The 16,686-nt window shown below is 37.5% G+C and overlaps 1 protein-coding gene across 1 annotated transcript in view; it reads left to right on the top strand.

Moving 5' to 3' along the window:
• The window catches only part of Hmcn1 (hemicentin 1), a 402,633-nt gene that overhangs the window by 110,880 nt on the left and 275,067 nt on the right, over positions 1-16,686 (top strand). The window contains exons 3-4 of the mRNA XM_028775780.1: positions 5,165-5,323; positions 6,304-6,426. Of these exons, the coding sequence (XP_028631613.1) occupies positions 5,165-5,323; positions 6,304-6,426 (282 nt within the window). The remainder of the gene's footprint in view (positions 1-5,164; positions 5,324-6,303; positions 6,427-16,686) is intronic.

Raw genomic sequence — 16,686 nt, 5'->3', positions numbered from 1 at the left:
AGAGAGAGAGAGAGAGAGAGAGAGAGAGAGAGAGAGAGAGAGAAACAGAGGGGGAGGAAGAGAAGAAACAGCAAGCGAGCAAAGAGAAAATGTTTCTCAAGCTTACAATAAACATAAATAGGAATACATGTAAATATAGCTATGTGCACATGCGTGCATATTTATATGTATACCTACACACACATGCATATGTTTACTTTCCCATTCATAATTAAAGAGTCATCTTCATTCTTGTATGTGTAGAGGGTTCCTTCAGCTCTGGAACCATACCACTTGAAATCAGAGAGGTTGATTTTGAAGGATGTTCAGATGCAATGAAGGAAGTGTACCTGGATTTATCAAGACACCTCTCTCTCTCTCTCTCTCTCTCTCTCTCTCTCTCTCTCTCTCTCAGTGGGGGGGAGGGGAACAAAGAGTTTATCAGCTTATATCTTGTAGTCCCTCATCAACAGAGGAAACTCAAGGCAAGAAATTGAAACCTGGAGGCAGGACTAAAGTGGAGTGCATGTGGGGAATGGTGCTTATTGGCTTGCTCTCCATGGTTTTTTCCAGCCTGCTTTCTCATATGACTAAGGACCACATGCCCAAGGGCGTCCCAGGACACTGTTGGCTGGGCCCTCCCACATCAAACATTCATCAAGAAAACACTCCATAGAGTTGTCTAGAGGTTAATGTGACAGTGACATTTTCCTTTCTTCCTTCTTTATAATTTAATGTAGTTTTTTTTTTTACTTACTCACTTTATATTCTCTCACTGCCCCCTCCTGGTCTCCTCCTCCCATAGTCCTTCCCCTCGCCCCTCGCTTTCCCTTCTGGGAAGGTGGGGGCCCTTTTAACTGAACATTTAAGTAATTTTTAACATTTATTACTACAATTTATAGTATCAATTTTCCTTCCATTGGTTCCAGAAAATATACACAGATAATTATTGATGAATTCTTTGTTTCAAAACTGAAAATGATGTATTGAATTAGCTGATTGTCAAGTGTAAAATACTTTTGATTGTTATCTGACATATTTCCATTTAAGATGAAACTTTATTTTTTTATTTTTAAAATTTATAAAAATCATTGCAGATAAAAAGAAATCACATACCTAAGTTAACTAGACCCAAAGAATATACAGTTCAATGAACTTTTATACAGTTATAGTGGTCATTTGAAACAGAACCATGGAGCTTCATACTATATTTTATGTTTCCACTATCAAATATAGTTTATCAAACTTATTCATCACCAAAAATGAGAAATTCATCACAGAAGTCTAACTAGAAAGGTAATTGCTTTTTGTGCTTTGGTACATCTTTTACAAGTTATTATTTTATATTTTCATATTTGCTATTCAGTGCAAAATAGAAGCTGTTATATAATCTTAAAGAATACCTTTCTCAAGCTTAGAGATGAAACTTAAATCTGTTTTTCTAGTTTCATTCACTTTTCTATGACCTTCAACTTTTAAATTTGTACAAATGTTAGACTGAGACAAACCACCATAAACTCTACATTTTGAGGTTCATTGATAAAAATGCACACTTCTAATAACATTTTTCTTATCTAGTCAGAATTTAAGTGTCAAAACTAAATTTAAGTATCAAAGTATCATAGAAAACCTGTAAATTAACCAGGTGGTTAAATATTACGTATATGTACAACTAGAGACAATATATATATATATATATATATATATATATATATATATCTCAAACTTTGTTTATAAGGTTATTACCTCTATACACTAGAATTAAAGAAATTATACTTAGTAAAGTAAAGCAATTTGAATTTGCCTCTGATAACTTCAATTAAAAGTTTTACCAAAGATTTTAAGGTCATTGCCTTCACCTTTTAATTACTAGCCTAGAAGGAAGCATTGCTAATGAAGTACAGCAGGCCATTCCAAAGTGGTGCTAACACATGACTGTGTTAAACTCATATAGACAGTTTTTAAATAAGGTAACTATGTAACCCAAAATATGTAGAGTATTATCATTCAGTTGTATCATTAATTTAAAAAGCACCCGTTTAATTTTTAAATTTAAATGTATATTGGTGTAACTAAATCCACTCAAAATTCAGTTGCTCAGTTTATTAACCACACTGGGGTTGCTCAGTGGACACATCAGGTTATTGGAGCTACTCTATTAGAGGAGAAATGTTGCAGTCTGTTTGTAGGTGTCTTGCTGGTCATTTGTTATTTAAAATTGTCAGGACACCAGACTAAGCCATTAGCGGTTTAATATGGATTTTACATTAATTTCTTGTGGAAAAAGAAAAAGCTCATTTTTTTTCCTTTATGGAAACTATATTTACAATGAAACTTGTTTCCCCAAGCAAGGGTCATATGAACTCACAGAGACCCAGAGTCCAAGGCAGCAAATTGCAGGGCCTACACTGGTCTGCACCAGCTCCTTTGGGCTTTCAGCTTAATATTTGTATGAGACCCCAGTGAGAACGTGTGGGTCTCTGATTCTCGTGTCTGCTCTTGTGACTCTTTTCTTTGCATTGGGTTGCCTGGTCCAGCCTCAATGCCATGTGTTTTTACTCCATTTTATTGTATTTTATTTTGTTATATTTGGTTGCTATATAGAGAGGGAGTGGATCTGGCAGAGGGAGGGAAGGGGGAAGAACTGGGAAGGATATTGTATGAGAAAATAATCTATTTTCAATAAAATAAACAGGGGAAAAGAATGCAGAAAAACTGTGGTCTCCATGCTTCCCCTTTATTTATTATGGTATTTATCAAACTTTTCAGATATTAATTATTTTAATAAAATGCTTACAACATCTGCTACAAAAAATATATGTTACATCCACACAACTTAAATTAGTGCCCCAGCCACAGCACACTATAGCATGCCTGCTTGTTGCAGTCTCTTTTCTTGGGTGACTGAAGGCTGTGCCTTGGTGCCACATGCCACGGGAGAAGGAGAGAGGTAACTTCAAAATCAAAGTATGTTTTCTACTGACTGCACAATGCTTTCACCCCAAAGCAGGAAACCTAGAAATTAAACTGCTATTAAGTTGCAGTTCATCTGTGTATGTACAAAAACAAGTGTGTAAACAAAGATGTTAGCACATTAGCTACATTGAATCAAGTGCAAATAGCAAGAGGCTTCTGGGAAATACGTAACTTCCAGCGCGTGCAATGGTGAGAGGATTGCTTTCTACAAGCTGATCAAATGAGCAAGATACAAGTGACCTAACAGGAAAGAAAATTCTGTGAGTTGAGGGCTGTCAGAATACAGTCCAGGACTGGAGTCAATGAGGAGAGTTCTGAGTGCTTGTGAGAAAACTCCAGGAAAACAAGGCAAGAGTCTTGTGATCTCCATTTCTTCAAAACATGAAATGATTCTTGGATGCATTTTTGTGTACCTCCCGATGTAGTGGATAGGAATGAGTTTATTTCAGATTATTCATCACAACTGGCTATTGTTATGTGTTTATACTCTTCTATGAAAAAAAAAACATGGTTTTGCCATGCATGACTAATATAAATTGTCTGATGCTGTGAATACAGTTGGCTCCTTAATGAAGAAATCAAAGAAATAGTTTCCATGAGATATGAATTACTACTTAGTATTGTAATGTTCAGTTAGATAAAAGCAGGAAGATATTAAAGATACTGTTACCCCTTGGTAATAGAGTAGCTTTAATTACTTAAAGCAATTTATAATTAATATATATTATTCCAAGATAATCGGTGTATGGAAATGTGAAAGTCAGAGAAAATTTTATTTTATTATAAAAATGCCCTTAAATCCAGAGCAGAAAAATTAAACTATAAGTATATTCTTATAGTTTAGATGTATGTGACTCAAAAATATTTCCTTTACTGGATATTGCTAACTTTTCTGTCTGCCGTGAGATTTTTCCATTAGTTCTTACAGCAAGGCTAAAACAACTATTTTGAAGAGTATGACATAAAGAAAGTTGAAGCTTTATACAGAGGACAGTTTCCGTTTGTAATTGTGGTTGGGCAGTTGGAGCTGTGTGAATTCATCATCACTTCCCAATATTGCTTATTCGCTGATATTAAACCTCGTACACATAAGGTTCAGCACTTAACAAAGAAGCTTTCCACACAACAAGCAGGTGTTTCCAGTACCAAGATAAACATTGTTTACTTTATAAATTTTTATTAATATGGCTTCTTCATTCAAATCTGTAGGTTGAAAAGGTAGGGGTCCCTTTTGAGTGCAGGCTATGTTTTGAAGCCACATTCACTTTTAAGATCAGTTTGAGCTCTTGAAGAATCTTAGTTTTGGATCTGCCTGGAGTAGTTTAAAGGCTGCTCCTGGTAATGTTGGAAACATCTGAGGGCCCAGGCAGCAACAGATGCTCCTAGGGAAAACGTATACCCAAGTCAAAAGGCATTCCCTCTACTGATCAAGCTAATTAAGTCTTCCTACTTCTGTATCCCTGGAGATCTGATGTTTGCCCTACCTACAGACAGAGCACTCTTCCTGCTTTGAAGTACCAGATGACAATTAGTATCTCCATTGAATTATATTTCTATGGCTCTGTATTGCCTATTGGATTATTTAAGAAACACTGTGTAACTGATGGGTTCTATCTACCATCAAGTTATAGCTATCATCAAGTATACAACATAAGACATGGGGAGAATGTGTTTAGTTTAAGATTTTAAATATATAGTAGGAATCTAAAGATTTCAAGACCCCAGAATACTCGTTATAGACAAAGAAAACAGACTACACATAAAATTATTCTTGTCTTATATATCAGTGAATTACACAAGTAGTGGCAATTTCTCACTTCCCAACTATATCCTCATTCAAGGTCATTTATTTCAATAAGAACCACTCAAATACTGTAATATAAAGGAAAATATATCAAGTACCACTAGGAAAAAAGCATATAGAGTGTATTTTTAAAATAGACCACAGAAAAAGAACAACTTTGAAAGAGGGGAGGTAATATTATCTCAAGCTCAGGGAAAATAAAATTCATCCACCTAAATATAGATTTTTTGATCCTATATCAATTCATATCTTTCTCATCCTCTCCTCACCAAAGTGATTAATTTAGTAACAAACCGACAGAAAATAAAAGTAAAGAGTGATTGTCTGATTTTTAAAATACAAAGTAAATGGACAAAAATAACCATTTCTTCCTAAAGTGATTTCATCTTGCTTTCTGTTCAACAGGGAGGTGGTGATTGTCCAGAAATGAGTATTGGGGCTATAAAGATTGCCTTGGAAATTTCTCTGCCTGGTTCCTTCATCTATGTTTTTACTGATGCACGATCCAAGGATTATCGGCTCACCCATGAGGTGCTGCAGCTTATCCAACAGAAACAATCCCAGGTAAGTAGACAGCATCCCCACACATGCTTGTCTCAAGAAGCATGGGAGCTTGCCTAGCCCTTTTGATTATTCTGTGTGTGATCAGTATCAATAGTCACAACCACTGAGCACATCAGTATCAACAGTCATACCAATTTGGCCATATATCTACCCGTGTAAAAATGTACATGTACCTCTGATTTGAATGTAGTAAACTCATACTTACCAATGGCATATTGAGATTTCGGCTTTGAATACAAAGAAGAAGAGATTGCAGATTAATTAAAGTACATATTAGCATCTTACGATACTTGTTAAGTCTGTACTTCAAATGCCACTGTCTATGGGAGTCTTTTCTGAGTTAGTTATCCAGTATTATCAGTTAGTTGTTGCCATGTAACAAAACTCAACAGTTTGAAGCATAGCATTTCACCTTTCCCATGTTAGCACACCCTGGTTTACCTAGGCTAGTGGTACTTCTTGTACATCTAGGAACGCTGAGCTACTGGGCTTTGAGTATATTGAGTTTTTTTTCCTTTACAGGTTTCTTTTAAGATTTAGGTATGCCCTTTTTGTGGCCATGGCAGAAACACTGGTGATTGAGGGGAAATGCAAAGGCATTTTAGTTGAAGCACATAACTTGTAGAGTGGCTCTTCTGTCTCAAGCCATATGGCCAGACTCAGATCCAGAGATACATTATAAACAATATATTTTTAATAAAAAGATCTTCAAAATTCTTTGCAAATGCATTGATACATGACAGGTTCAGGAACTGAGACCACTGTTAAAGCTAGTATAGTTGTGTTCTTGTTTCCCTAGCCAAACTTGTCCTGAAATAGAAACGACTATGTCCCTGTGCAGGCCCAGCATATAGGGCTGGTAATTATCCTCTATGCTAACATTCAGCTTCCTTAGCAATGTGCTAGCAAATAATAGATGCTATTAAATACCTTTGGCTTCTGGAAATCTTTCAAACTCCCTTCTGCTTTACAAATTTCAGGTGGTCTTTGTGCTCACTGGAGACTGTGATGACAGGAATCATATTGGATACAAAGTCTATGAAGAAATTGCCTCTACAAGTTCCGGTCAAGTGTTCCATCTGGACAAAAAACAAGTGAATGAGGTCAGTTTAGTAAAGTTGGTCTAGTTTTTGCTACTTTGTAAAGACCAGTTAGGCCACTCTAACTGTGGTAACTCTGGTGTCTGTAAGAGTTAGAATCTGTAGATTCTGCCCTTAGGCTTCACATGGCCAGCTTACAGCAGGGATGCAGAGAGACAGATGCATTTAGTATTAATTTTCAGGTTGAATAATGTTATAGCAACAAGTCCTGACAGCACCAGAGGTGAAAGCTTCACCTTGTTTAATAAAAATCTTTTTTTTTAAAGTACATTTGGTTTAGCCCAATGTGAAATTTCAATTTGTATGTCTGATGAAAACTTTTCAGGTAACCGGTCAAAATGAAGCTTGATCTATTATTGAAGATTAATGTGAGAGAATGAGCTATCAAACACAATTCCAGTCAGATTTACTATCCAATGTCAGAGCTTAAATCTATGATCCATAACTGTATAATTAGAAAAATGATTGAAAGCAAAATCTGCAACTCATAGTAAGAAAATGCATTTTTTTGTAATTGGTCTTATTCTTATGATTTCTTTGTTTTTCCATCTATTATTTTGCCTTGTCTACACTTGTGGTAATAGCATTTTATTTACCAATTAATTAATGAATTAATTAATTTGGTTTAAGAACTTACTGGAACAATGCTAAAGTCTGAAGAAAGTATAATTCACATTCAACGTAGTCTTTAAGTCTATACAGATCTCCTGACTTCATGACAGATTTCTTGTGCATTGATCAGAATGATCAATTATTTTCTTATAACTGAAGCATTACATCACAGTAGAACTAATAGAAAATTGTAACTTTTCAGAAGAAACAGTTTAGTAAAAACACATTTATCAACTACTTACATGACAAACCTGGATGGTTACTTTAATCTAAAAGTTTTCTTGAAAAGATACCTGTTGAGAAGGCAGTAATGACTCGAGCCCATATTATACCCCCTTTAGAGATTCAAACCCTCCTGAACAATGCCTAGCAACTAGAAGGTGACCCCTAACAATTAATTTGGGAAAAAATGTGTTTCAGGCAGAATATGGAAGCCTGGGAAGGAACTAGGAAAAAAATGCAGAGGTCTGAGGAACTGGGCTTCTTGTTTCACTCAACACTTTAACAGGATGAGAAAGGCTTGAAAGAGATGAAAAGCTTGCAGGTTGCCTTGGGCACATTCAGGATCTCCTGCAAGGGCTATAAATGAAGAGTAGCATTATTCTCTCTTGTATCAGTGAGGACACTGTCGTTTCAGACTTGATGAGATTGTGAGCCAGAAGTGATGATGACTCTCACTGCAGGCAGAAGTAGTACAGGAACCAGCAGGAGATACATTGCCCAGTGATCATGGTGGTTCATAGCTAATGGTGCTGGGGAAGAGAAGGCATTAGAAAACTTACCAAGAGCACATAGGAATTTCGAAAGGACAGGATTTCTGTCCTGTTGGTAAGCAGTAAAACATAGTGTAGGGACTGCGAATATGAGAAGAGTCATAGGATTTTCAACAGCTGAGTCCCAGAGCAAAGGGAATTAAAAAACCAACTCACTGGTTTATTAGTTTTTTTTCCCCCAGAGCATCAGTTGGTATTTGGATCTTTAAATTTTGTCATGGCAGGTCTAGAATTTTTTTTTTAAATGTTAGATTTCCCTCTTAATTAACTAATTAATTAATTTACCTTATTTATTGTAAAATAGAGTTTGATAGTAGCAGGGGTGAACCTAGGCTTCTGTGAGTCAGCGTATCTCCAATACCCTGGGTGATTAATTTAGGAAAAGATAGAATGTCTCTTTTACTGTGGACTCAAAGGCGTTTTGGCTATGGGTAACTTTGAGAAATCCTCTGCTCCTAGATCTTGTCCTGCATGCTCATGAGTCCTTATCTGATGCTGGCAGCTTGATATAAGTCTCACAATAAAACAGCTGTGAAGGATTCTGAGCAGCTAAGAAAGCCCAGTCTTGTTCAGTCTTCTAACTCCTTTTAATGCTAAGTGTCTGAAGTTACGGAAATGATACTTTCCTTAGGCCAAATGAGTGGTCAGTTACATCAAATGAATGAATCTAGAAATTGTACATTTCTTTGTGACCTGGGCTCTGTGAGGTCTAACTAGGCCTTGTTTATAAAATGAAGATGATAGAATTTCTATTTCAGGAGGTAATCATACCTCTAAGTGGGAAATACAGGGAAAATGTTCTATACAAAGTAATGTAACAGAGTATGTACTGAGTAAAGCTGACTGGGATTGTGGTGGTCCCCATAGGCTCATATACTTGAATATATGTCATTGGGGAGTAGAACTACCTGAGAAGATCTAGGAGGTGTAGCTTTGTAATGGAACTGTATCACTGGGGGTGGGCTCTGGGGTGTCAAAAGCTCACGCTAGGTCCATTTCTTTCCTGCTGCCTGTGGATCAGAACATAAAGCTCTCAGCCATTGCTCTAGCACTATGTGTGTCTCCAAACTCTCCATCATGATGATAATAGACTAAATCTCTGAAACTGCAAGCAAGCCACCAATTAAAGGCTTTCTTTTACCAGAGTTACTACGGTTGTGGTATCTCAGCAATAGGACTAGACAGGGACTCTAACCCTGTGAAGGTTCTTTTTTTACCTTTGCACCGAGGGCATTGTGCCACCATGCATGCTGGAGCACGGTTGGGGGAAATAGCCCTGAGTGTGAGCATCCAGGAAGAGCTGGGAAGTTTTATTTCTTCTTGTTTATGAGTAAAGATACTGTAGAGGTTTCCTGAAACTGACTAAATCAATATATACCATAAAGAAAGGCACCAGAATGGAAGACTTGTTAATAGGAAGCATTGCAACACTGGCCTAATAGGACTTACAAAAGTTTGAGATAGCAACCTAGTAATTTTTTCTTTTCCAAGTGTTCTAAATGATGTTATTATTCTATAAATGCTACATAATTTGAGGGAAATAGATGGTTTCATGCTATGTACTCATTTAATAGACACAAAACCCCAGGCATGAAAACCTTCCATTTAATTCATGAGAAAATTTTCACATGCTCTTTCTAAAGGAAACGTAAGAATACTGTGCATTTGCCTTCATCAACTAGTGAACCAGTTTTGTAACCTGGTGGGAGTACAGCTTCAGTAAATTGGAAGTTTTTAATTTTCCTTTCTTTCATGAGGATATATGGAGGATCTAGGTATCTTTCATCTACATTTAACATAAAAGGAAATCCAAAGTGAAATCCTTTGGCTGAATTCCAGCAATCTGTAAATCACTGTGTGGTGGTTTTTGTGTCTTGAAAACACAAGATACAAATCTTAGTTCACCTTTGAAGATAGAACAGGGACCATATTTTACTGTTCTATTCCATTTACTTGAAATCTGAGAGGCTGCCCATCTAATCAGTGCTTGCTCTGATATAATAAAATGTCTAAGGCTGTATGCTGTGTGAGAGAAGCAAGAAGGAAGTATACATTGTTAACTAGATCATTGACCCACCCGCCTTGACTCACCAGCCTTATCCCACAGTTACCACAGTCATGACCTCTATCATCTTTTTTATCCCCACTGAAAACTTTCTCTGGACATCTCAGCTTGGTGGATTTCTCCCATTCTAACAAGTGTTAACAGCCCTGCAAATGTTATCTCTTACTGACAGGGTTATCAGTAACTGTTACAGCAGAGGACACATGACTTACTCAAAGGCACCAAAGGGTGTTGAATGAATGTCAGTCTGCAACAGTTTGCGCAAGCCTAAGGACAGCCATTGTGTAACAATGAAGCACCAAGGATGTAGTAAGAAGCATCTACCTACGTCCTACCTGAATTTGAAGAGGAGGAATAAGGAGCTCATAACATTACCTAGTGAAAGAGTAGCCTGGAATGGGCAAGCTGAAGCCCTGTATTAGAAGGCAGAATTCAGGGGTCCTGTTGACACAGTGTATAAAAATCAGCATTCCAGGGCAGGGAAATAGCAAAATGATTGTTCTAAAGGGTCAGTGTAGAAAAAAGTAGTACTGTGAAGTAGATAACATTTCAGGCTCTGGACCATGGTTCGTATCCTAGGCATGAGTCTTTAAACAACGTATGCAATCTTCTATGTTTCAAGTGTGTTTTTTAATTGCAAAATGAGAAAATGTCATACTTAATATTAAACTACAGGCTTTTTCAGATTAAAACATGTAAATAAGTATTAATAGTTTTTTTTTAATTTAGTGATGCATTTTAGAGCAAATATACTAGTAGTATTAGTTTTACAGTGATATGTCCTAAACCAAAGAAATATACATTGCGTCCGGTGCGTCCGGTGCGTCCGGTGCGTCCGGTGCGTCCGGTGCGTCCGGTGCGTCCGGTGCGTCCGGTGCGTCCGGTGCATCTGGGGTTTTAGAACCAGAAGAAACCGACTTTGAACTATCTCTTTGCCTTTGGCTAAGATACATTTATGAACAACTTTATAGAACATCTCTGGGATTATGTTCCTTCACGCGAACAGGGTGCAACCATTGCCTCATAAGAATACTGTAAAGATGAAAGAACACGAGGAATGTTTGTAGTGAACTACAGAGAATTCCAGGGAAATGGAAACAACCTAGTCTAGAAGTCTTTAAAGACAACAGTTTCTCTTTTGTTCAAGAGGGCATCTGCAGTTTACTCAGATGACGCCATTACCCTATAGAGCCATCAGAAGGACTGCTATTTGGGAAGCATCATCACCCCTAATAAATGTCTGAAGGGGAATAGATTTAGAACTACTAAGAATCCCATACGGCTCTTAAACTCTTACATTTACCTTGCATTTACAATCAGCCTTATTCTTTATCATGGTTAGTAATAAAACTCCTAAGAGATGAAGAATTTAACTGTTTATTTAGAGAATAATAACATCAATGATAGTAATAATAACCCCAATAGAGGGATTATTACGTGCTGTGCACTCCGGTGGGTGCATTTCTTTCAATCACTGTTTCAGCCTCGGAAACTCTGGAAAGAATAAAGTTCAGTCTTTTGCAGAGATCTTGGAGTCAGTCCTTGTTAGTGCAGTACTGAGAGGACAGGAAGATGAGCCAGCTCCTGTCAGTCCGTAAAGGGAGGTGAAGGGCTGGAGGTGTGTTATGGAGCTGTGCTGGGTGGGTCTGTGGGTTCCTGTGATAGGCAACAGAAAAGAAGACCCTGTTCTCTCTGTACCATGAATTCGGACCTGTCGTTAAAGATAACATTGTCCCTATCCCAGCTGAGAAATGTCCAAAGGGAAATGGGGTTGTGACCTCACTTAGAGAAAAATGATCATCTATGGAAAGTCCAGCAGCCTGGCAATAAAATACGTCACAGGTTACAGATCATTTGGCTTTAGTTTTGACTGCTGGGTCTGTACTAATTTTCTAGTACCTAGACTAGAAAAATCTATAAACTTTTCTGGAGTATGATCTTGGCACAGCCCTTTCTTACTATTTTGGCCAACAGCTACTTATGATCAGGATGTGGAAGAGCTTGCTGCCTTTGGGCTTATTGATGAGAACTGTTCAGATTTTGGACAGTTGGTGATGTGAAGTGAGGTGTCTGCCATTTTGTTCTTCCTTACTCTGAATTTCACTTCAGATAGCCTATCAGAATATAGCCTTACTGCTGACCTTGGAAGTAAGTAGAAATGACTGGTTCCCTCTGAAATTGGAAAACTTATCAGAGACAGCTCTAAGATTCTAGAAAGTGACCAGTAATGTGTGGAGACAATGTGGAAATGTTTCCAGCAACCCATCTTTGAATTCACCTAATTAAATGTCAAAAGGAAAGTACAAAGCACATCTCTCATATATTAAAATGATGTAGATATTGTGTCCAGAAAGGAGCATCTACCTAATGGCAATGCAATGCTTTCCCTGGTCCTCTGTTGTGCCCAGGTTGACATGTGTTTGGGACCTTTGCTTTAGGAACACATGTTTCAGGCACCTGGGAGAGTTTTTATTGGTCACTGATATGTTTAAATAAAGCCACATGTATGTTGTGTTACTGTGGCTTTATTAGTTATTTAGTTAGAACAGAAATTAAAGTCATTAACTTATTACTAAAAGTGTTCACTGACCTTAGTCTTATGAACACATGGATATTTTTTCATAATGACATTTAAAATATACAGAGTGCATAACATTCATTAAAAATGGTGGGAGGACATGACTGTTGTTATCGATCTCATTGGTCTAAATACACCCAAAGAGGAAGATACTTACTCTGCCGTGTGAGCAACAAGTGGGGGCAAAGGAGATGGAAAGTGGAGAACACATGGGTTAGAAGGAGAAGCCCTGTAAACATGAGGCTCTGTCTTGTTTCATGGTTCTGTGTATTGCTTCTGAGAACAGTTTGAGGCTCACATGAGAAACTGCAGCAACATATTTTGTAATGTGAGAATGAGCAGAACTAACTCCCTTTGAAACCTAAGTTTGAATAAGAAAGTGTTATCCCACAGTTCCTCATAGAGGCAGTCATGACATCCAGACTCATAAAATGCAGAAAATAGAATGGAACCCACTCAGTAAAACATATTACCAGCACACACACACACACACACACACACACACACACACACACACACAAAGAAAGAGAAAGAAAGAATAGCCATCTCAACACAAAAAAAATAGTTTACATAAATACGTGGAGGAATATTTCTTACAAGGGAAAAGAAATGCTGTTTGAGGATAAACTGGCCAGTGAGTTGCACAGACCAAAACAAACAGGAAAGGAAATAAATCTATTTAGCTGATGCTATTTTGATTAGAAGCTAAAATAATCTATCAAGTTCAACTATGTCAGAGCTAACCAAACCAAATCGATTTCTTGCATAGCTGCTTCTGATTTACAAGAGTTGTAAACTACCACAGTTTCTATGTCTATTTTTAAAGTGTCTGAAAAATGCATTTAAACTCCATATGGCCTGAAGGAGATTAGGCATCTTCCCCATTTAGAGGCCAAGCTTCTTTTTTCTTTTTCTTTCTTTCTTTCCTTTTGTTTAATTGGCACTGTAATGGAAAATACAGCTGTAAATGGAGAGAAAGTTGCCACACATGTGTGTGACATCTACCATGCATGTGTGACATCTAGACATGTGACATCAGCTAGTTAGCAGTGGATCCCTTTTGAAGAGTCAATTCATGGGGACCTGGGAAGAGCACCAGGAACCAGAATGCAGACAGTGCTGAGACAAATGCAATTTTAATTTGCCATTTTTTTTAGCAAAAAAAAATAAAACAAGGCCTCAGCCATGTGCATACATTTTTTCATATTGAATTTTAAAAGATTGCTTTCTAAAGTCCTTTGTTTAGAAAAAGGGGTCAGTGGTAGGAAAAAAAAACCCAATACACAGTAACAACAGAAGAAGCTACAAAGACACACAAAGCATGATTTGGCTTGTATGACAGGGGATAAGACTGGAGAGGTAGCGAGTAATTAGAGCACTTACTGCTCTTGCAGAGGCCGAGGCTTTGAGGCCCAGCCTGCACAGGGAGGCTCTCAAGCACCTTTAACTCCTGATCCAGAGGTTCCAAAAGCCCTTTTCTGGCTGCTATGGGTACTGTGCACACTCAGTGCGCAGCAATACATGCAAGCAAACACTGGTACACACAAAATGAATGAATAAATAAAAAGAGAGAGAAAGAGAAAGAGAGAGAGAGAGAGAGAGAGAGAGAGAATGTGTATAAATCAAATGAGATCATCTGGTCATAGTGTTTGGAAAAGGACCTAGCTTTGAACTTGTGTGAGTATTTTGGATCCTCTGTGTCCTTTTTATCCAAACATCTCCGACCTTCTAGACCTACCCTGAGATTTGTGTAGCCTGCATCTGGAGGGACAGTTACTTGTCAGCCACAGCGAGGCATATTTAAAAGCCAGACTTTTTCTCCTCCAGAACGCCTTATGGTATGTGGTTGGGGAGATGTTTGTAGTGTTTCTTCTTTAATAACAAAAGCTAATGAAAACGGAGTGATCTAACCTAAGAGAATGAGGAGCTCTTGTCAATTTCTAGGCAGAGAAAAGACATCGAATCTAACTTTTTGTTATCTCGTCAGCAGCTCCACTGTACATTGTCAATAAAAAGCTTTAACTTAAACTAAATGAGCTAGATAAACATTATGCCTATGGTTTATGTCTTTGACAGAAATACTTCTATCAGTTTAATGCCTTTTGGGCACCACAAGGTACAAAATGTGTTTTTTCTAGAACAGTTTTAGGGGTGAAAAAATATCTCAAGATTACCTTTTAAAAACTCAGAGAAACATGAAACAACAAGAAGCTTGGAACCCCGAGGTTTATTTAATGAAGTAGTAATATATAAATATTAATATAAACAAATAAATATAAATGAAAAATGTCCACCAAGGATAATCTAATTTTGCTTCTCATTTTTTCAATAGTAAAGAGGTGATGAAAGGGTTAATGAGTCAACTAAGGAACGTTTGGTTTGAGGGATTTCCCTGTCTTCTAGGCTAAACTAAGAGAATGAGCCCATGCTTCATTTATGCTCCAGGTCCCTTATGCATGCCTAGCATGAACCGACGGTCAGAGGATTATGATAGGAAATCCCTGAGAGAGGGTATGAATTATGGAATATTTGGGCAATGATTTGGCTTTGTGGTAAAAATTACAAATTGGCTTTTCTCTTTCCTGCGGTAGATCAATCAATGCACATCAAAATCATATAGCGTATTACTTAAATAAGCTTGGTAATGAAGGAAGGAAGGAAAATAAAAATAACAGAAAGCTCTTGTGATTTTAAGTAGACATGGTTGATTCACATTAAAATGTCTTTGGATCATTTCATGTTTCTTGTTATGAAGTTAGAAAAAAGATATATGGATTGGTTAAATGACTTATAGTTTAAACATATGTAATCTGAGAAATAAGAAAGTGTAACTGCCGTTTCTTTTGTAACGGCCGTCAGGTTCTGTTACTTTGTAAAGGCCGGCCGGTTCTGCTGCTCCGGTCGGCAGGTCAGGGTCTAGCAAGAGAGAGAGTGGGGACGGAGGAAGGGGAAAAAGGGCGAGAGACGCAAAAGATAGATACAAGACAGAGTCCGGTGGCGTCTCTTCAAGTCTCTTCTTTATTCTCCTCTCTTCTTACTATATTCTCACTCCTTCAGTCTCCTGACACCTCTCACTTTCTCACTCCTTCCTCTACTTCCTACTACTTACTACCTCCTACTTTCTACCTCCTACTCCTCACTCCTACTTTCTACTCCTACTCCTCACTCCTCAATAGAAAGGAAATCCGGGTATTTATACCCTTTACCACGTGACTTGCCCTCGTGGACAATCTCAACTGAAGCCACTACGTCACGTGCCTTGTAGCCATGGATACCAGGAGCACCTGGCAGCTGGGGGCACTAAACAGTGTAACAAGATGTTTATCAGAGTGCGCTCAGCTATTGCAGGCTGTTGAAACAAGTCTCTTGTCAGGGTATATGGCTCAAGATGGCTGTAAAGATGATAGCCACTTTCGGCTAAGAGTCGGCTCCCAACAAGAAAGTCTTTAGAAATTAGTGACAATATTTGTGAAAAGTCCTTTTAATTATATTTATTACACTACTAATTAACTTGGTAATATGACAATTATTAAAATATACTTAAATAATAATGAATGCAATTCATTCAAGTAATTCAATTCAATTCAATTCAATTCAAGTAATATTTATTAAAACTATGTATCTATTAAGGCTGCATTTGAAATTCACCTAATATTCATAGGTGAATATTTCATAAGCATATTTCTTAAAATCTGTAAACATTATATACATATATACTTAGCTGACAATCACTTGAGAGTATGATTTAAAAATTATGGTTGGGTGTTGTAGACACATGTCTTTAATGCAAATTGTCAGAAAGCAGAGACAGGCAGATCTCTGTGAGTTCGAAGCCAGCCTGGTTTGCAAACTGAGTTCCAGGACAGCCAGGGCTACACAGAGAAACTCTGTCTTGAATATATGTATAAAATGTGATCTTTCCTGTTTCTCTATGGTACATGTTCGTGTGTGTGTGTGTGTGTGTGTGTGTGTGTAGGCACACCTATGTGTGAATGTGGAGCCCTGAGATGGACATCAGTGTTGTTGCCCTCCACTGCTGTTTCCCTTACTTTTTTGAGATGGAATCTATACCTTATTCACTTGAGGCTGTAGATACGGTGACTACCCGTGGCTTTTGTATAGGTGCTGGGGTCCTTATCCTTACACAGCTTGCACTTTAAAACTGAGCCATGTCTCTAGTTCCTTTTACATGTTTTTATTCTATATGTTTGAAATGAGTGTCGTTTGAAAATTGA

Source organism: Grammomys surdaster, unplaced genomic scaffold (genome assembly GCF_004785775.1).
Source record: "Grammomys surdaster isolate TR1022 unplaced genomic scaffold, NIH_TR_1.0 259, whole genome shotgun sequence".
NCBI lineage: Eukaryota > Metazoa > Chordata > Mammalia > Rodentia > Muridae > Grammomys > Grammomys surdaster.
Note: the sequence above shows the minus strand (reverse complement) of the source record. Positions and strands in the feature narration are given on the sequence as shown.